This window comes from Acanthisitta chloris, unplaced genomic scaffold, assembly GCF_000695815.1.
Source record: "Acanthisitta chloris isolate BGI_N310 unplaced genomic scaffold, ASM69581v1 scaffold23804, whole genome shotgun sequence".
Taxonomy (NCBI): Eukaryota; Metazoa; Chordata; class Aves; order Passeriformes; family Acanthisittidae; genus Acanthisitta; species Acanthisitta chloris.
The window spans coordinates 1-21525 of NW_008669143.1; the positions used below are offsets into that span (position 1 = coordinate 1).

The 21525-nt window shown below is 37.3% G+C and overlaps 1 protein-coding gene across 1 annotated transcript in view; it reads left to right on the forward strand.

Moving 5' to 3' along the window:
- Positions 1-79: 79 nt before the first annotated feature.
- LOC103800825 (collagen alpha-1(XIX) chain-like) overlaps positions 80-21525 on the forward strand; it is a gene marked incomplete at its 5' end in the record, with an annotated part of 33583 nt that continues 12137 nt past the window's right edge. The window contains 15 exons of the mRNA XM_009073210.1: positions 80-157; positions 668-703; positions 805-858; positions 949-1002; positions 3500-3541; positions 4711-4764; positions 5968-6021; positions 9193-9246; positions 10170-10223; positions 12455-12499; positions 13254-13298; positions 14252-14278; positions 18480-18524; positions 20524-20568; positions 20677-20739. Coding sequence (XP_009071458.1) covers positions 80-157; positions 668-703; positions 805-858; positions 949-1002; positions 3500-3541; positions 4711-4764; positions 5968-6021; positions 9193-9246; positions 10170-10223; positions 12455-12499; positions 13254-13298; positions 14252-14278; positions 18480-18524; positions 20524-20568; positions 20677-20739 — 750 coding nt within the window. The remainder of the gene's footprint in view (positions 158-667; positions 704-804; positions 859-948; positions 1003-3499; positions 3542-4710; positions 4765-5967; positions 6022-9192; positions 9247-10169; positions 10224-12454; positions 12500-13253; positions 13299-14251; positions 14279-18479; positions 18525-20523; positions 20569-20676; positions 20740-21525) is intronic.

Consider the following 21525-nt stretch of genomic DNA (forward strand, 5'->3'; position numbering starts at 1 on the left):
AAAAAAACAAAAAAGAAAGATAATATGGTGGTTTGAATTCTCAGACCAGTTGTAATGGAAAGCCCTGTACCTTTCACAGGGAGAAAGAGGACTACCTGGTGTACAGGGAACTCCTGGGGAGATGGGACCCCCTGGAATAGGCATTCAGGGATCACCAGTAAGTATATCAATGTCCAGAATTTGGACTTCTCACTGAGCATCACTGCAAAACTGTAATTTGCAAAGCATAATAAAAAGCCACACCATGAACTCCCTTTCATTCATTCACACCAAGTTCCTAATCTAAAACAATAATCCTTTAAAATTATTTTTTTCAGTTAAAATATTTTAAAATCTGAATTTTAAAAATTACCCCTTTATATCTAAATAGTCTAGTCTGGTTGTATTTAACTGCATGTCAGCTTTCCTTATGAATATCCTAACTGAACAGCAAGTTTTACCACAGTTCATTAATTTTTTTAATTACTTGTCCTTAAAAATGGGCCTTAACAAAGTCTTAAATTCTCTAATTTTGGCAAAATTAGATTGGGATTTAAAGCCAAAACTTAGAGCAACTCTTTCTCACAATGAAAACTTCACCAATATCCCACATTAAGTATTTTTTAATGAAGTTCATCTCCCTTATCCCAGAAAGTGTAACTACTTATTATTTGGAGTTTTCTTGCAGGGTCCTATAGGTCCAACTGGATCAGCAGGTGTGCAGGTAGGGTATAAGTTTTCTCTATAATATAAAATCATTAATTTAGTTTAAGAGTTTTAAAATAAAAATATTCTTATATCTTAAATTACCTTTCCTGCTCTTAGGGCCCTAGAGGACCCCCAGGATTACCAGGAACTCCAGGTACCCCTGGTATTAATGTAAGTGACCATTTTCTATATATACAACAAAAAAAGTAATGTGTTCCTTGTCAATGATTTAAGGCCATGAAGTTTTCCATTTGTTTCTAGGGCACACCAGGAAGAGATGGAAAGCCAGGACTGCCAGGCCCTCCAGGTGATCCTGTATGTATCATGCACAAGAAAATTTCTCATTTGCTTTGGTGTAAATATTATAAGTTTAAAGGAGGTGAGATGACATAGCAAGTGTAGAAGAACAAGTGGTATGAATGATAAAGTGGAAATACTTTCTTGGCAAAGACAGGAAAACAGTCATGTACCTTGGCCTCAATAAAACTTTGAGACTGTCTTCATAATGTTTTTGTAAGCAAGCAAAAAACTCTCTAACTGTCTTCATGAGGTTTTTGTAAGCAAGCAAAAAACTCTCTTGAATTAGTTGCCATTAGTTTAATGCTTATCAAAAACTATGGATCTGAGTGTCTATCAGCAGATTACTGTCAAACTTGAAAAGAGAGGTCTCTCCTGTGCCCAGTTCTTGTCAGGGATTTAATTTGAGTAGGATAAGTAGAGATAAACTCTGAAATTGGACCAGAAAAAATTGTTTGCTTTTTGAAGATAAAATCAAAACTTAAAATTCAGAGGCAGTGTGAAGTCAAAAAGATTTAACTCCAGACAGATGAGTATAAAGTGCTTAATAAGGAAAAACAAAATCCATAAGTAGAATATGTCTGGAAAGCACAGTGCATTGTAAACTAAGTGTAAGTTAAATATCTGATGCTGCTATTAAACAGACAAGTCTAAATGGGAAAACTTACTAACAGGAGAATTACTGCTTTGAAATACTCTTCTCTTTGGAAAGAACATTTGTTAAAGGAAAATGTAGGCAGCAAGAGTGAGTCTGAAGAATTAAGGCCCTTCTAACATTTCCAAAAACCAGCATATATCATGCACTGATTCAGAGTTCAGCACTCAGAGCTATGACTCTGCACTGTGTGTCTGCACTTGCTGTACATACAGAGCAGAAGAGCTGTATGGCACAAACACAGTAGGTTTGCCCTTGTACCTGGTGTGCCCTTGCAACTGGGTGTTAGGACCCTTTCACACTGAGGGCTTGGGGTCCTGTACCATAAAATGATACAGCAGCTAAAATAAGAAGATTAGACAAGAAAGAGATGGGGGAAATTACACGTCTGTAGTCCAGCAGGAAGACCCAACTGGTGCCATGGCAATAACCTGCCTAGCTGTAAAGTGTTGTCATAAGGAGAAGGATGAAAAGTCAGGTCACATAGGGATGTGGTGGTTGTTTTAAAGACTTGTTACACGTTTCTAAGAGCAGTTGACACTGCTATGTACAGTTTTACCTCTGTGCAGAGGATAGACTTCACACCTAGCATACTTACGTCCTTAGGTTGTGTTAGGTGGTGATGTCCCATCCTAAAAAGCTCCTCAACATGCTTTCAAAGGTGGTAATGCTACCCTGAAAATGGTGTATCATTTAGGGTTAAATATGTTCAGAAGTGCATCTCTTGAGCTGATATTTGATACCCATTGCCATTAACTGGCAGTTTTCTAATATGCTACAAAAGTGCTTATGTTTTGTTTTTCTTCTTCAAGATGGAAATGATCAAAACAGACTCAAAAACAGTTAACATGTTTTGAATGTGTCTTAATTTTATAGTATGCCCAGGATGATTTTTGATTTTGTAATTGCCAGAAGAAATGAGCATTGGTAATTGGAGAGTCCATTTGTGAGTGAAGCTGTTGATATCCAGGGAAATGAGTTTTTACAGAGAGTCTTTAAATGCAAGTTTAATGACAGGTCTTGTATAACTGAGATGTAGTGCAGTACAGGGTAAACCTATTGATTGATCTATAAATGGGTTAGGTTTAGTATTGGTAGCACTTTAGGAGTGGCACCATGGAGTTATGCTCTAATTCTAAATGTTTAAAGGTAAGACAAAATAACACATATGTTGTCCATGTTGCTGTAACTAGATTATTTCCAGTATCTGTGGTAATTTATTGACATTAGTTTTGACATCTCCAGAATTTGTGCTACAGTTGACAGTAGAGTCAAAGCCTAGGAGAAAGGAAAAGGAAAACAATTGAAGATGATCAGGTGAGAACAGTCTGTGACACTTTCCAGTATCATAGAATCTTAGAATCAGCCAGGTTGGAAAAGACCTCAAAGATCATCAAGTCCAACCCTACTTTCATTACTAGACCATGGCACTAAGTGCCACATCCAGTGTAATTTTAAAAACCTCCTGCTGAATCCCTCCCTGAGCAGCTCCTTCAGAGGAGGTTTAGGTTAGATATAAGAAAATTTTTTATGGAGAGAGTAATCAGTAGTGTTGAGTTGCTGCTGATGTGCTACAAAAACAAGATTAGTATGTTCAGGAATTATGCTGTTGTCATGGTTTAAGAAACTTCACCGGAATCATGATGAAGAATTATAATTGTTAGGTTGGATAGACAGTGATATTTAACTATATTTGAAACCCTGTTTTTTCTTTTGAGTTTTCATAATAGCTTCAACCAATAGGTAGATATATGTAATCAGTTATTTGTGTAACAGCATAAGCTTTAGAAGTAATGAGAACACATCAGAATTAGTAGTGTTGTGTGAAACATTAACTGCAGCCACCTTCTTTAATTTCAGGTTGCACTGCCACTCGTGGGAGACATGGGTGCTATACTCAAGGTAAATATTTTCAGAGGTTAAATTTTGTTTGCTATAAACACACTTTTTAAACCAAAATATGCACATGAAAGTTTTTATAGGTTCAATTCTGACCTGCAAGGCTAGCCTAAAATAATTCTGTGATTTTTGTTGTTTTCTGTTTAGTCTTTCAAAAATATTCAAGAAAGAAGAGTATTTTATAGGAGTTTTGCAAAATAGTCTTTGAGCAGTACATGAGGTAGTACCCAGCAAATGCCCATTCAGCACATTCAGTCAACAGTATGAATTGCTGCAAGTATGTCCCATTCTCCACTTTTGAACATTAGATTCAGTAATGTTCCAAGTGGGGAGAACAGTCTAGAATTTCTAAGATATTATTTTGAAAAATAATGAAATTTGAAGTGGCCTGCAATATCCAAAATGAAAAGTGTGCGCAGGGGATTTTAATATGAAAAGCACACATCACAGCAATATCCAAAATGAAAAGTGTGCACAGTGGATTTTAATATGAAAAGCACACATCACTTCTGAGGACAGAGATTATCCTATCCTACTGTCCTTTACTAATACATGTACTTAGGGTTTATTGACTTTCTTGTTCCCAAATTTAATTTATTTTAGGTCTGTCTTTGGGCTTTTCCCTAATTCTTTCTGTTTGTATTGTCTTTCTGCTGTACCTGGTCTTCTACCTCTTCAACAGAGCTCTCTGTCTTACTGGTTCTTTATGCTTCATTCTTCATTTCCCTAATTTGTGGTTAGCACTTCTATATGATTGTAATTTAGCTGGAAAATGCTTCTCTCAGCAAATCAGGGACCATTTACTCTAAAATAACTATAGATTTGAAGCTGGAGATAGTAACAAGTAGCCTTCACCTCTACCTAATCCTTAAAAGGGAAAATGGTTTGCTCAAACCTAGGCACAGGTGTGTATGAGAATATCCAAACTGAGGCTAAAAATGTGTTAGCATGATTTGAGTAGAGTGTGTAAGAGATAGGGATGGAAACAAGACTATTTGAACAAGTATAGTTTGGAGAAGGTAAAGGAATGAAGAGCAGATTTGGGGGTAAAGTGAAGGGATGCTTAGAAAGGCAGGAAGGAAGCAATCTGCAGAGATCAGTCTGCAGAGATAACTCTTCTACCTATGTCACAAGAAGGTTATTCATTTCTTTGCTTTCTGTCTGTTCTGCAGGGTGATCCTGGCACAAGAGGACCTCCAGGCATCCCTGGTAGAGAAGGGCCAAAGGTAAGTTCTGAAGAGAGTGATTTTCATTGCTTTGTTGCTTGTGAAAAGTAAAAGGCCAGATTCTTAACTCTGCCAGTCGTGACATTTTTGAGTGATCACTATCCCTGTGGCATCTGAGCAACCTAAAGACTCAAATAATTTTTATGGTTCAGCCCTCTTCGTGTGTCAGTTTGCCTGTTCTCTAGGGCAAGTAAGCAATGTAGCTCGAGTTCCAGGCCAGGATAGCTCTGTGTGTCTTGCCTCCATTAAAGCTAATATTTGAATGTCCTGTAGTGCTTTGCTATCTATAGGCTTATTTTTGGAGAGTCACTCATGCAAGAATCGTGGCGAGGATACTTCCCATGTCTCCCTCAAGTGTGCAACAGCTGAACTGCTCTGTGCCTTTGTGCCCTGTTCCCATAGGAGTAACACAGCCATTCATTGGGACGTGAAGTTTTGCTGACATCAATCAAAATCCTGTTTCACTGTAGCCAGATCAAATGCCACTCGGTTTGGCATATAAATACCTTCTATCATTGAGCCTAATTCCATGAAAGTGAACTTTCTTGATTTCAGCAAACATTTAAGCTCTTTGGTGTTATTGTCCCCATCAGGCCTTTCGACCGGTTTGCCTTTTAGGTACAAACCACTCGTTTCCTTTCACCTCACTGGAAGGGATAGTTTAAAGCTTTCATAAAATCATAGAATTTTAGAGGTCGAAATGGACCTTAGAGATCATCTAGTCCAAACCCCCCCGGCCGTGGGCAGGGACACCTCCCCACTAGATCAGGTTGCTCAAGGCTTCGTCCAGCCTGGCCTTGAACACTGCCAGGCTTGGGGCATCTACTACCTCCCTGGGCAACCTGTGCCAGTGTCTCACCAGGAAAAACCTTTTCCTAATATCCAACCTAAATTTCCCTCTTTCAGTTTGTACTCATTGCCCCTTGTCCTGTCACTTCATCTCCTAACAAAGTGTCCCTCTCCAGCTTCCCTGGATCCCCTTCAGATTTTGAAAAGTTGCTCTGAGGTCTCCACAGTCTTCTCTTCTCCAGGTTGAACAGTCCCAACTTCCTCAGCCTGTCCTCATAGGGGTAGTTTTGAGCACTGTGACTGTAAGGGCTTCATGCTAACATATATTAAATGTGGGTCATAAAGTGCCCTACAGATCATGAAATTCATTGTTCTGTAATAGAAATAATTTGTTTGAATGTTGTGTTTCCACAGGGAAGCAAAGGTGAACGTGGATTTCCTGGCCTTGCAGGGGAGAAGGGTGATGAGGTAAAATAACTTCATTCCTACAGCAATTTCATTCTTACCTGAACTTAAGTAAATTCATTTCTCTAAAAACTGCTGAGATAGTCATGTATTGCTATAAATAGCCCTCAATCCTGAATTTTCAACAAGATTAAATCCTATTATTCAATTAAATAACGTCTATTTAATTTTTGTCAGTGGAGTTTTTACTGATTTGGACATATTAAAGCCTCACACACATTTAGATGCAATTTTTTAAGTGTATAGGACAGAGCAATAAATAGGCAAATGCCAAATATTTTCAGAAAATACAGCATGTTTATAACGTATTTGCTTTCATTTTGTTAGTTCCCCTTCAGAATTCACTTTCTAAACCATTCCATTAGGCAAATTCTCTGATGGGAATAGTCATAGCGGCATTTACTATTATGTAAAAACTGGAAAAAGTTTGAAAAGGCTTAATTTAAAGTGTTTACACTATTTTGCATCATATACTGCATTCTTAGAGTTATTTTTATGTCTCTATGGAGAAGTGGAAAAAAAGGCACATGACTTGTGGTGCCAAATCCGAAATAACTTTCATTTTAAATTGAAATATTTGCAGTTAACACTTCAAGAGCAATTTCTGTCCATAAACAGAAAATTGCCAAGGCAGAAACTATTAAAGAAATTCATCTGGGTAAATAAATTAATTTCCTACTGGCCTTAGCCAACTGAAGGAGTTAAAATAAATAGTCTGCTACAAAATATTTGGTGAACACTTCGAAACTCCAAAATGCTTAACTGGCACTGCTAAACACATACCACTCTCTTGAAATTGGGGAGTTCTGGCTACAAGACACAGCACCTGGAAAATATAAAAGGAATTTAGGCTGTATTGATTGAGGGAGTTGCAATTCTTTATGAGCACTTTCTTTGGCATTAAGGCCATCACATACTAAGAATTTCCAAACAGTAGTAGAATGAAAGTAATTTAAAAAAAGTAAATCTTTCTGTGTGTCAGGATCTTTGGCTTCCAAAACTAAATGGTTATATGAGGAAAAGAAGATGCAGCAAAAGAATTAAACATGTTATTCCTGCTACTGTTTTGCCCCAGAATTTAGCACGTTGTCAGCCTAAAGTATCATGCTTCTTTTCCCTTTTGTTTTACATGATCTATAGAACTCATTAAGTCCTCACCTCTTATGGAAGCAAGTGCCTTCTGAGGTTGGATGCAGAACATATGCACTTCTCACCTCTTATGGAAGCAAGTGCGTCCTGAGGTTGGATGCAGAACATATGCACTTAAACAATGGTGCAGCCATAAGAAAATTTCATGCAGAATTTTACTTAAACAATAAATGGGAAAATAAAACATCCATTGTGTGCCCTATAGTATACCTCCACAATTCAATCCTAGCAGGCTGAAGCATTGCTGAAACAGTTTCAAGAATTCAAATACTATTTAACTGTTGAGAGCCAAGTGAGATAATATAGGCAATTAAGAGGGTAATAAAAGAACAGCAAGTTTATTACTGGCACTTAGGCTGTTTTTAAGGGACTCTGGAGTAAATTCGTTGTAATTTTTTCATTAATTCAGTGGGGTGCAGTGCTCTGTTAATAAATGTGTTACTCATATGCTTCTTCACTGAGAGCTGGTTAGCTGCCTTAGCTCTGATGTTTTCAGTGTTTAGCAGCAGCTTTTGATTATGACATTGTGAGGGTGTAAGTGAATCTTTTTTCAGAAACATGCATGAAAGAGCTTACAAAATTTAAAAGTAACTTTTTTTCACAAATTTTAAAAGAACACATTTATTTCTTTTTTTTTTTATGATTTGGTTAGCATGGGAGTGGGAAGAAAGATTGAAAAGCCAACCTGAAGCTCTTTGAGATACACTCATTATCTTCATGCACTTTCAAACAGCCCTTGAATCTTCACCGAGGCTTAGTTATCTTCTCTTTCAAAACATTCCCCTTTTTTCAGGGGAGGGTTTTTCTAACATCTGTAATAAGAATTGCAGAAAATGTTCCTTTGGCTCCAGATTAATTTTCCATGTGACTGTCCCATCAGAGCAAAGTAATTCAAGAGGAACAGAGAGTGCATTAGCAGTTACCTTGCCACTCTGGAAAGCTGCAAAGGTGGATCAATGTCTTCTGTGCAGTGCAGCAAGAAAGGGAAATCAATGTCTCTCTCCATCTCCACATTTTCCCTGATTTATTTCTGTCTGAAGTTATTCCCTCAGAGCACAAGTTTCAGAGCTCCTGACCTCTGTGGCTTTCTGGACTTTTCCCTCAGAGCACAAATTTCAGGGCTCCTGACCTCTGTGGCTTTCTGGACTTCCTCCTTATTCATTCCTTCTTAAACATTGCATTTAACATGAGAAAGTCATTCAGTCTTAAACATTGCATTTAACATGAGAAATGCACCTTTTCTGAGGTGATTCTTCTTGTCAGAGGATGGGCAGACAAAATGAATTGCTGCTGGAAGGGATCTATTTCCCTTCATGAAGAGAAACAAGAGCAGTTAGCTCTCATTAGTACATGACTTTTACATGTCTAAAATTGCACCTAAGGCTGGTGTGGCAGAGGAAAGACTCAGTGACATCCTGGTTTGTCTCAAATCTCACCTGTATTTACTGTAGGAAGTTGCACAGCTCTATGTTTAGTAAGTGGATACCAGAGACCATCGATTTCCAGGCAATCAAATAGAATAAAAGCAGGAAAGCAGATCATTAAATACTATGTAAAATGTCATGTTCCATTATCAGAAAGCAAAATCTATAAATCAGGCAGAAAGCATCATGGCATTTAGATAACATCAGGGAACATGGAGAAGTCTGTATAAATGCCTTCTCCCCAGGCAAAAAAAAAAAAAAAAAAAAAGCCTTTTAGTGATAGAAGATAGAAAATTAATCTCTAAGGAAAAGCCAGATGTCCTGCTCTTATCTGCACAACTAAAGACAAAAAGATTTACAAGACACAATGTGAAAGGTTGAAGGACAAGTGTTGTTTGCCACTCAAGTAAGAAGTTGCCCCAACCTAGTTCAATGATAACCTCTTCCCTGCATGGTGGTGTAGTTTTTCTGTTCAATATTGAAAATAATGCCAACTTTTTGAAGAAAAGGCATTTTAATATAGTTATAATACTGCTGAATATAAGTATATTTTGAGGTGTAAGTGGGAGAGGAACTGGATATGTGCTCTTTTAATTTCCAGGGTCTTCAAGGTGCTCCAGGACTGCCAGGCATACCAGGACCCAGTGGACCATCTGTAAGTGTGTTGTATCACCTGTGAGCTAATTTATCTCTGCACAGGTTGCTATAACTGCCTAGTTTCTTGCCCTTTCTTTTGTCTTTTGGGAGAATGATAATAAAACCTTACCTATACTGGCTCTAATAAAATAATCTGTGTTGGTGTTGATGTTACTGAAAATACTGTCCTTGTCTGGGCTCAAAGTTTATGTAACTTAAATAGGTTTGAAGTCTTGGCATTACTAGAGATTCTCTGAGGTTACATGACTTATGATGTGCAAACTTGCAGTGAATTATGTATTTGTACCCAAGTTACAGTTGTGTTAGGAATAAAAATCTAAAAACAATTCCACCTAGGCATTCTGAAAGCATTTAGTGCTGAAACCAAATAATTTCTTGGTTTCACAAGTTAGAAAGTATGAGAATAAGCTCAGAATATTTAAAGAAACTGAAATATATCATTGAAAATTTTGGTATTTCAGGGAAAAGTCTTCTTGGTAATTTTTTCACATTTTATTTCCTACACATGGAATGGAATCACATTAGTTAGTACGTCCATTATTCACTCCTAAGTTCCTGACAATACGAATGCTTCTTTCAAAACTTGTATCACATTTAGGGAGTTTAATGTGGAATATGTCAATTGACATTTTAGCAGTACAGCAGGATTCTTGGCAGTATCAAGATGTGCCAGTTAAGGTCAGTACATTTAGTCTGCCAAGGTGAAAATGCAGCCACAAACACAAGTTTTCCCTCTTCAAAGGACTTATCAGAAGGACACAGCTGTTGTATCAAGCAGAAGAGAAAAATTTAAACTTGGAGGAGAAGCGTAATTAGTTTAAATGGCCTTCAAAAAGCACAAGTTTTAGAAACTAAGCAACAATGAAAAAATACTGTGTTTCATTGTCTTCTAACTGATATAAACAATATTGTGTTGTGCAGGGAGTCACAGGAAGACCTGGACATCCTGGTCCAGCAGGGGCAAAAGGAGAAAAGGTATTCCCTCTTTTTAGTCTTGGTAAAGATCTGTGAAGGTTTTGCAAGCCCATCCCACTCCTGTGTTTTTTGAAACAAGTTCCAGAGTGCAAACAAGAATGTGACACATACATTTCAAGGTTTTATTGGTGTCTTATCAAGTGCTTTCCCCAGACAATGCCATGAATTGGGGTTTATACTTGGAATTGTAGTCCTTGGGTTGTATGTAAGTTGTAGGGAATGTTCTCTAGGTATAACATAGTTTAGAGAGTTTAGGAAAGTGGAAATACATTTGTGAAATAGTATATGACCTGTTGCTACTTGCTCTGTTTATCGCTATTTTACCAGCATTTTAATCAAAATTATTGGCATACTTTAAAAATGCTTCACAAGTTCTTAGGGTTCTTGAGGATTGGTTATTCTGAAAAATGCAGAAGCTTCCCTTACACTGAATTTACACTGTTGTAGTACTGCTTTTTATCAAACTTTTATACACTATTTTATCAGGCACTTGATCTTAGTCCTTGTAACTAAGAGGTCACGTTAATTACTTCAGATCAGTGGAATTCTGCAAAGACAAACTTAGTTTGCTGCAAAATACTTTCTGGGACAAGTTGTCCATTTCATATGTGAATACAACTTCTTTTCCCAGTATTATCCTGGAGTTTTCCAGGCATGGCACTGCCACATCACCATGTGGGATCCTACTCATACTCTACAAAACTTTCACTCTGGCATGAGTAAGAAGAGAAACTTTTTTTGTAAAACTCTGAAGTTATTTCAGTGTAAAATCTGAACAAGAGCTGTCTCCTTGCAGATCATAAAAACAAAGGTTTGCCACACATTTTCTTTTTGTGCAACTGAATACAAAGCACAAGTCTTTGTTGGAACACTGTTTGCAATTCACACACAGGAGGGAATGAGAAGCCACTGCTCCATAGTTAGTGTCTCATCAGTCAAAAAGGGTAAAAGTCAGATGGCTTAAGAGTGATGAACTAAACTTAAATATAGCCCCAGTGATTTCCTCCTTTCTCCATCTGGAGGACAAGTTTGAGAAGTGATCATATAATATCCTTTCTAAAGTAACAGTGTTTTAATTCCCCATTACCATTCTCTGGGGCTGGCAGTTTATATTAATTAGCAGGACCATTTGGAAATTGTTTTAATTCCCCATTACCATTATCTGGGGCTGGCAGTTAATATTAATTAGCAGGACCATTTGGAAATTTTCCTGGTATAAACATTGAATTACAATTTTATTTTTCTGATGAGCTTATTATTGTCAATGAACACTTAGCTTGACTTTTGCCACCTTAATAATTTTAAATACGTGGCCTAAGTGTCTCACTAATGTATGTTTAATAAGATCCAACAGAGTCAGTGAAGAATCCTGGCAGATTTGTTCTGGACTATACAGTGTTTTTTATGAGCTGTAGTGATGAGAGTTTGAAAAGATTGTTTGAGAAGTTTTATACTGAAACCTTTGTAATGCTGTGCTGTTCAGAGACCCCACCAATCTTCTGGGGAGAAGTCTCAGAAGCTATTTGTTTTTATTTTAATATAAGCAATTCAATGCACATCAGTAGAACAGGCTGCAGATACTGGTACCATACTTTTTATTTTAACATAAGCAATTCAATGCACATCAGCAGAACAGGCTGCAGATACTGGTACCATAAGGTGAATATTTTATAGTAATAATCCAAAATGTGTTCATTTTGCCTCTTAATAAAAAGCTCCTTTAAAAAAAAATCTCAACTTTTATTCAATATGTTTCTAAGTAAACAGAACTCCTGAAACTGTAGCTCTTCTTTATTTACATATGAATGATCACCTGAGGATTGGCTTTTGCAAAATAATACGCAAAGCATAAAATGAATGTTAATTTTATCTGCCAGTTGCTTAGAAATTCATATTAACAACACTTTTTTTTTTTTTTTTTTTTCCTTCCTCTCCCCCCTGGTACATATAGAATGTTTCACAACCCAAGTTACCACTGCTATTTTGCCATAAGGAAGTTACTACACATAAAACATTGAGTAACTAACAAAATAAAAAACTAGTATAAAGTAATGATTCATAACTTGCCTAAAGCTTAAGCAGGAAATAGGAGGAGAATTTATTCTTCATATTACCTGCTCTATTGGCTGTATCTCTTATTTATTGTCATTATGGTCATCCTAGTTTGGGGATGGAATAGATCTGGCCATCGGTTACAGTAAATGAGTTATATGAATCTCTTGCTGTACTAGGGTAGTGAAGGTTCTCCTGGGAAACCTGGACCACCTGGGCCTCCGGTGAGACATTTTCTTTTATATTTTAAGTATTATATTTGGAACAATGTACCTGTGAGTAAAATGTAATGTAATATAAAGAACTGACTGTCAATCTAATGCATATTAATATTACAGGAGAGCAACAATGTCTCTTTTCAAAGGATTTCTGTGCTCCTTTTTTTTCCTTGCTATTCATGGCTGAGTAAGTTCAGCTCACTAAAGCCATCCCAGAAGCCTGGTCAAATTCTTTAACCTTGGTGTCCAATATTACTAGAGTAATTTTTGCAGCTTGGGTACCTGACATCAAAGAACTCAAGGAATCCAAGGAAAATCTATGGAGCTCACTGGACTCTAAATTAACAGGAACAGTACCTAACACAAAATTTATGCTGGAAATTCTAATAATAAATAACAAAATATAATGTCCACTCAGAGATTTACAGGTTTCTCGGTTTATCATTCAAAAATAAAAGTCCCAAGCTGCATTAGTTATGTATCATGTTCTGAAATATCTGGAATCTTTGACAAATTGAGAACAAAAATGGTACCACAGCTTTGCTGAGCTACAGGGCTTGAACAGGGCAATAGTTCTGCCTGTGTGATTTGTAAGTGACACTCACTTGGTTTTTATGCTTTAAAGGGAATGCCTTACAATGAAAGAAATGGAATGAGCAGCTTGTATAAACTGCAGGTATTTCTCTTTAATGTCAATTGGTTTTATTTTCAATCCACACCTAATTTTGGCCCAACTCAACTTTTAAACTTGCTGTTACAGGGAGGTGCCAGTGTCACTAGTTATCCAGGTCCGCCAGGTCCTCCGGTAAGTGTTACCAGAAATCTAATTTCTAATAGCTAATTGACAAAGTAACAGAAAGGTTGGTTAGTTGCATGGAATTTGATTTTATATGTGAAAGATTGAAAAAACAAGGATGTGATTGGTATGTAGAAAATTATGAAGTCTGTGATTTTATGTGGTTTAGCCCATTTTAGCCCATTTTGGAGAGTAGTTTATTTTGATTTAAGTAATTCATCCTAGCAAGTAAAGGCTGCAGAAGTGATGCATAATTTGGTATTGGGCTCTTTACTGAAAGTATCTTAATATCTAAAAACATGTAATAATGTATTTATAGCTCACGATGGCATAGCTTTGTAGTGGATGGAGGTGGATTCTTTAGTGAAAGTATCCTAATATCTAAAAATATATAATAATGTATTTATAGCTCACAATGCATAGCTTTGTAGTGGATGGAGGTGGAGATGGAGAAGCTCATGAATTCTGATCTCAGTTCTGTCACTCATTCACTGCTTGTAGCTACAGTGCAGAAAAATCTATAAAACCAAGAATTATATTGTGGCAGAGGCACCACCTTGCTGGGCACTGATGCTTTGGCTCTTTGGAGCCAAAGATGATGTGCACATATTTACATCTCCTAGTTATTAGCATCATAGGCAAGTGCTACTGTTTTGAAATGATTATCATTTGGTACCCACATAAAAACATTGTAACTATCAGTAAGGACTTTGTCCTTACATTATGTGCTGTTGATAGTCATGGACTGGCACCAAACTGGAGAGCTGTCTTTCTATGTTGTCTGGAATGGCAAAACAAAACCCAAATATTGCTAAGATTTTATACTCAATTAGACAGCTGAGAGGGCTGGACTTAATACTGTGCTCCATTAGCAAAGTATACTCACAGTGCAGTGATGCAAAAAACCATTGTCTTATTGCCTAACTGTTCTTTAAACGTGTTTCTGCTTTGGTTTCTTGCAGGGTCCAAAAGGAGATCCTGGCACAGTGGTATGTATGTGTTTTTTGGTCTTGATAGAGAATTCCTTGAGTAGTTTGACTCATGATAGTAGTCACAAGGGTGGAGGAGTCCATTTACACTCTGTAGCTGTTAGTTAACCTCCTGTAGAATCAGTACACCTGAGAAAGCCTTTTTAATGGCCAGGTTTGTAAATTTTGCAATTTCTGGTAAATAGTTCCAAGTGATAATATAATAAAGGACTGAACATACTATTAACTACTTGTGGATTCATCTCTGCTGAGCTGTCCCTGGATGTATCTAAGAACAGAGAAAGACTGATGGTTTAACCCCAAAAATATGATAGCATCAAATGTCATTTTAAGTAAATATTGCTTTAAAAATTGGATAGCTCCTTCCACAGCTTGTTTGTATATATGTTTGTATACTTCTTTTTTGAGTCTAAGGAACACCAGATAATTGCATAAAGATTGTTACAGCACTGTAACACTGTAGGTCAGTGCTCTTTCATGGTCAGTATCCTAAAACTGTGCCCAGCAGGACTCTTTCAAACTTCAGGCAGTATGACTGAATCGAGATGAGTACCTTGTGTCAGCTAATGGAAAGTGATGAGTAGAACTTGCTGATAAAAGCAGTAGAAGCTGAGTTGGTATGTGTCCAGTCACACTGTGTTCCCCAAAATCTGCTGCTGATTTGCCTACTTGATCAGGAAACTACAAAATATTGCAGAGATCATTTCTTAAACATAATCATGTCCCTTCCAGCAAAGTGAAGATCATCTATGTCTGCTATTAATGAAATAAATGACTACAGAGTTCCATTCAGGAGTTCATTCAACTACCCAGAAACTAACACTTCACTTCTTAAGCTGCAGTCCTGTCCTCAAACTGTTAATCTTGTGCACAATAAATAAGGAAATTGCTCAGCCAAGATATTGAATGTATGGTAAAGAATCAGGGTCAGAGCACAACACATAGACAATTTAAATGTCACTGGAGTCTGACCTGAACACATCAGGCCACAATAACTGGAAGATGATGATGAGTGTCTTCTCCTGTTAAAGCATTAATGTCTTCTGATGTAGTCTTTCTCTTCAGCATCAGTGTGAAACTACAGAGAAATGTCTCTGCTCATGAAGGCAGCATGCCAATACCATTTAGATGTATCTTTTTTCCTATCAGTGCATGCAGAATAGTAGCAGAAGTGCAGCTGGCTCAGACTGACCCAGCCAAGACCAAACTGGTATGGGAAGGTAACATCTTTAAGAGCTGGTTTGGACTTTATCTGTCATGAAGATGCATAATCTCCACTCAGCCAGCCTGTGCAGGACTTGGGGATATGTTTGATTTCTTGCCAAGTGCTAATGGAAAGTCAGCTACATGAAAAAATACATTTTGATCTATGAACCAATGTGCTGACTGTGCTCCTCAAGGACAATAAGAAAGCAAAACACCTGCAGTGTTTTGCAAAACATAAAGTTGTGACATAGTTTCCTAAAACAGTTGATTAATCTATTTTCAAGAAAACCTCACAAACTCTTTCTTTGTTTCACCATAATGCTCAGAAGCTGAATATCTTTCTGTATTGGCATCCACTTCCTACTCAGGACACCTCATCTCCCGGATAAAGTTTTGGTGTAAAAAATGAGATTTGCTGGAGACTTCAGGAAATCCAGACAGTAATTTGCTATGGCTTTTGATTTGGCTAGGAATGGCTGAAATACTGGAATTGTTGGCTTTGTGGGAAATTATCGATTTTGTTTCAAAAAATAATTAGAAGGACCTCCCACTCTACATGTTAAGGTGATTTCTCCAATGGAACATGTTTCTGGTTTTCTTTCAAAATGTGAAGACCTACCCAGGGGACTAGTCTGTGTCCCTCTTGCTGCAGAATAACTTTTGTTTAGGGAACAGAGCACAGAATTACTTGGAGGTTAGTTTTCTAGTTGACAGTGTATTTTTACATCCCAGGGCTCTACTGTCTGGAGGTGCTTTGGAGGTGACCTTGACTTGCAAGAGCAGTGGAGTCTTCTGGATTACATTCTTCATCAAAATTAAACAATTGATGCAAATATTCACACAGTGCCTCTGGGAAGAGCTAAATTTGTAGATCAGTAAAACAGGGCATAACAAAATCTGTTCACCTATAACTGGTTAGATGCTTTACTAATCTCTGGTTAAATAATCTGCTGTTGCTTGCTGTTCAACATTTCTTTTGTAGAGTACAGAAATTCTAATGTATGCAATCCTTTTTAATTAAAAAAATAAAACAGGGAGACCCGGGACCGATGGGATTACCAGGACTGGAAGGACTCCCAGGGGAAAAGGTAGGCTCTTAAAAGAAAAGTGATGGCTTCTTAAGGGCCACTACATACAACTAAATGTTTCCTAAAACCTCTTTTGTACTCTTTTTGTTTGTGTGCAAGTTAAAGTTTCTATGTGAAATATCTTTGTGTATTTAACTATATTTTCCTTCTTTGGATGTAAATCACAGAATCATAGAATCACCAAGGTTGGAGGAGACCTCTAAGATCTTCGAGTCCAACCATTAACTTGGCACTGCTAGAACCCCTAAACCCTAAATCATATCCTCCAGCATCAGATCCAGATACCTCTAAATCACTTCCAGGGATGATGACTCCACCACCTCCCTGGGCAATCTCTTCCAGTGCCTGAATACCCTAACAGGGGAAAAATTGTTCCTAATATGTCATCTGAATCTCCCCTGTCTCAGCTTATGACCATTCCCTCTAGTCCTCTCACTGCAGGAAAGGCAGAAGATACACTTTCCCAACATAAAATTTAACTTTCTGCAAATGGAAAATTGCATGTAGAAGGTCTTATAATATTTTGCTTCCTTAACTTGGTAGAATACTACTATACTTGATGGTAATATAGTTAATATGTTCTATGTATGGTCACTTGTCTTATGCTTACAGCCCATCTGTCCTGTTCTCAGCCTTTCCCTTGCTAGTTGTGGAGGCTGATTAGGAGTTTAGAGAAAACTTGTCCTGAAATGCTAAAAACATTTTGGTATTTGTTTTAAATATGGAAAAGTACAAAATGTTTAGCAGAGAAATGAAAAAAAAAAAGCTATAAATACATTTTTGACAGTGAAAGCTGTTTGATTTTGCCTATATCTTCTAAATTTAAGAAGATAAAAGAATAATTTTTTTCAGAGGAAATATTTATTCAGTTTTTTGAACTATGTTATTCGATGACTTCATGCAAAAGTAGTTTACTGAAACTTATTTTTTATCAAGAAAAAATGTAAATTAAAAGTTTCTCTCTCAACATCACTGTGCATTACTCCTAATTGTGCAGAGAGTGGGGAGTGACAAGATCTAAGGTTGACATCTATACTAGATGTTTAAGTTACGTGAGATGATTCTTTTTCTGGAATACTATGATTTACAAGCAATTAAAGACTAGTCTGATCTCAAAATGAACAAACACAGGGAGTTATTACAGGTCTAACTGAGACAAAGTGGGAACAGGAATTAAATAAAGGGAATAAGCAATGGAACAGATAGTATAAACTAGCTAAGTGAGTGTTTGGCCCTTTTCCAAAGTAAAAATATCCTTTCCTTAACTAAATTTGGTCAAAATTCCACATTTCTGTCTGCTTTGGGTTATAGTTCTCTCAAGAAAGATGAATCTGTGTCTGTAACTCATCAGCGCCAGCAAAAAAACCCAACCCATTGTCTTAGCTTAAAGTATATCTTGAGGTGGCTTTATGCTAAAAGGAGAACCTTTGTCCTGAGAGGACCATGGGATGAGCAAATTGACAATGCTGACTTACAGTAAATGAATGATTGGGTAGCAGGAAGGAGAAAATTTCTTTGAAAGATGCATCTTAAATATGGGGATGTTGATATGAAAGTGAATTACTCTGTGTGGATTTTGGTCATTGTCATCACTAGAAATTATAATTACTTGCAAAACTACAGATAAATCAGGGACTTTCCATTCTTTTTCAAGGGAGGCCTTGAGCAGAGTCAAAGGAATAGCACAGAGACATTATACAAGAGAACCTAAACAAAGGGTTTCTATTACTTGCTCATGTCTGTAAAATGTACCAGTGGCAGAGGTAAATATTAGCATTTAGCTGAGCCTGGCTCTTTTCCTCATTTTCAGTTCACTGAATAATCCTCGCTCAGGTTTTAACAGGAATCCACAAACAAATTTCAGCTTTGATTGTTGCCATTTAAGTGTAGATTTATCTTTCCTTCAGGGTGACCGTGGACCAGCTGGCACACCAGGAGTAGCAGGGACACCGGTATGTATATTCACTAAGGAAAACTCAGTTCTTTAGAAGCTGAAAAAACAGGTCAAGCAAGGTGCTGAGCTGTAACCTCAATCACTGTGGAACGTCAGTGCTTGGCTAATACTTTATAGGCAGGTATAGAATCATAGAATCATAGAATCAACTGGATTGGAAAAGACCTCCAAGATCACCAAGTCCAACCCTACCGTGGTCACTAGACCATGGCACTAAGTGCCACATCCAGTCTCAGCTTGAAAACCTCCAGGGATGGTGAATCCACCACCTCCCTGGGCAGCACATTCCAATGCCTGAGCACTCTCTCTGGAAAAAATCTCATCCTAAGATCCAACCTAACCCTCCCCTGGCAGAGCTTGAGTCTGTGCCCTCTTGTCCTGCTGCTGGTTGCCTGGGAGAAGAGACCAACCCCCACCTGACTCCAACCTCCTGTCAGGGAGTTGCAGAGGGTGATAAGGTCTCCCCTGAGCCTCCTCTTCTCCAGGCTGAACACCCCCAGCTCCCTCAGCCTCTCCTCATGGCACTTGTGCTCCAGTCCCCTCAACAGTCCTAAAGAAATTAGAGTTTTAATACCACCAAGGGTTCCTATTATTAAAATGACAGGAGTGAGTGTTGTAAATACATGATAAAGCTGGAATTTTTTAGTTAAGAAAGCATAGGAGATTTCTCATTCCCTCAGTTTAATATAGATAAAGATGTTTCCTGGGCACACAGAAATTTCTGAGCATCAAAAGAATTATGAACATTGGTTATTGCAATCCACGAGGTGCTGCATATCAAGTCAATCAAACATTTGCTTTAGGGCAAAGCTTTGTCTGCTATTTACATGTGGTATTCAGAGAAGTTTCTGAAAGTCATCCAGGAACTTTGCTGTAGGTGAAAGTAAATGTAACTAATGATAAATTGAATTTATAATTATTCATTTGTGTTCCTAAAGGAAATGAAGATGTTAGATTGCATTCACAGTTTAATAAAAAACTTTATCCATATTTCAGTAGGCAATATGGAGTTATTTATATGCAAATAGATTTATTATTAAATTTGGGCATCTACCAACCCATTCAGGAGCTGTTTGAATTATAAATATGTGTTTCATGAAATAAAGAGAAGCTTGTGCCTATGCACTTCTGTTTCCATTAGCCACTGATTTAGTCTGTTTACTGTGAGTTCCAAGAGAGAACATCATCTTAAATAGCTTAATTTAGTTAAGTTCTCCTAAAACAAGGTAAAATTGCATATCTAAGGGGAAAAGAGAAGTATTTCTCTGAGTTTTATAGCAGATGTAAGACTTTCAAAGTTTTTTGCTCTGACATATATTTCACACTGTGAATAATAATGCTGTATCTGGTTAGGATGATCACAATTGTTCATTCCCTGTGTATTTCCCACTGGATATGTTCCAAGTCATTGGATGCTCTCTATTCAAGCTGGATATGAAATATTTACTGAGGTTCCTTCATCACTGAGGGAGTTGCATTCTGTTGAGTACATTTAATTCTAATAAAATCCACTGAAATAAATTACTTCCTTCTGAAATAAATTGTTTCCTTTTACATTTTAAGCTAGGCAGTTTTAATTAACAAATTACTAGACATATGTAGTAGATACATTAGTAGACAATTTTTTTACTAGTCTAGAAGAGTTTGAAACATATCCACATATCTTATTTTACATATGCTGTGATAAACTTTGATCTGACTTCTCAAGAAGGAAATCATGGTGCTGTAACAGAAAATTTCATGAAAACCATTATCTCAGTATTCAGAAAGGGTAAAGAAAACCAAGGGATTGAGTAATGTTGTAGAGAAGAGCCAGATTAACATGGCACAAATATGAAAAAAGAATCTGGTAAAATATTTCTTTTTCATACCTTAAAGCATTAATGAAAAATAACATGAATATTTCACTCATATGTATATTCTCTCTCCTTTTTGACCTAAGAAAAATTTTATTTTGCTTCCTAGTAATTCAAATCTGTAATATTCTCTGTTTGCAGGGAAAGCCTGGATCTCCTGGGTCCCCAGGGATGCCAGGGGAACCTGTAAGTACAGCTCTGAGTTCTGGTCTCTTATGATAATACACAAATATCTCAACCCCCTAATACAAGATTTTACATGCAGATTTATATTTGTGTTTTCTTTCTTCACAGGGTGAAAGAGGACCCATAGGAGATATAGGCTTCCCTGGGCCTGAAGGGCCACAAGGAAAACCAGTAAGCAATTTTATCCTGAATATATGTGTTTGTTACGAAAGGTTATGTTTATTAGAAGTTACAAAAGAAATGAGGTTCCATCCTGCTGTGTGTTAAGCTGGGTAACATCTGGAGAACACCTAGAGTTGCAGTGCTTGATCTTAATTCTCCAGAAAAGAATTCCTGGTAGTGTGGTGTTTTAATAGCTAATGTTACTGAGATGTTGCCTTTAAAGGTCTTATGAAGGTCATTTGGATCCTGTTGACATAAAAGATCCTCTCGTATTTTTACCAGTGGGAGAATATGAACCCAGACACTCCACACAGACTGTGAAAGATGGGTTGGCAGAATATGTTCTCAGTTTCAGTTAGACAGAAAAGTGTGTGCTTCATGACTCTGAATAAACTTCGTGAGTCTTCTGTATACAGGTGATGCAACTCTGCAGCTGAGGCATTTGCTGTCACATAGGATATGTGTAACCTGACCTCTTTGCTGAATAAAAGTGTGACAGCACTGTAGTCAACACTGTCTGAGCTGGATTAAAACAACCTTGTTTATTCTAGAGTGGTTCAGCTAGGATAGCACAGAGCTCATTATCTCCCCCAAAGCTGGGTGCTTTGTGAGTGAGCTTGAGCAGCAGAGCATTGCAGCTTGTCAGCACATCTCCACATCACACATCTGCCTTGAAAGAAGAGACAAATTCTATACCTTCAGAAGGAAATCGGTCAAAGGTGCCTAAACTGTGCAAAAGTCCACTTTGCAGTGTGAGAGGGAAAGAAATATTCCTGACGTCTTTGCTCATGCAAG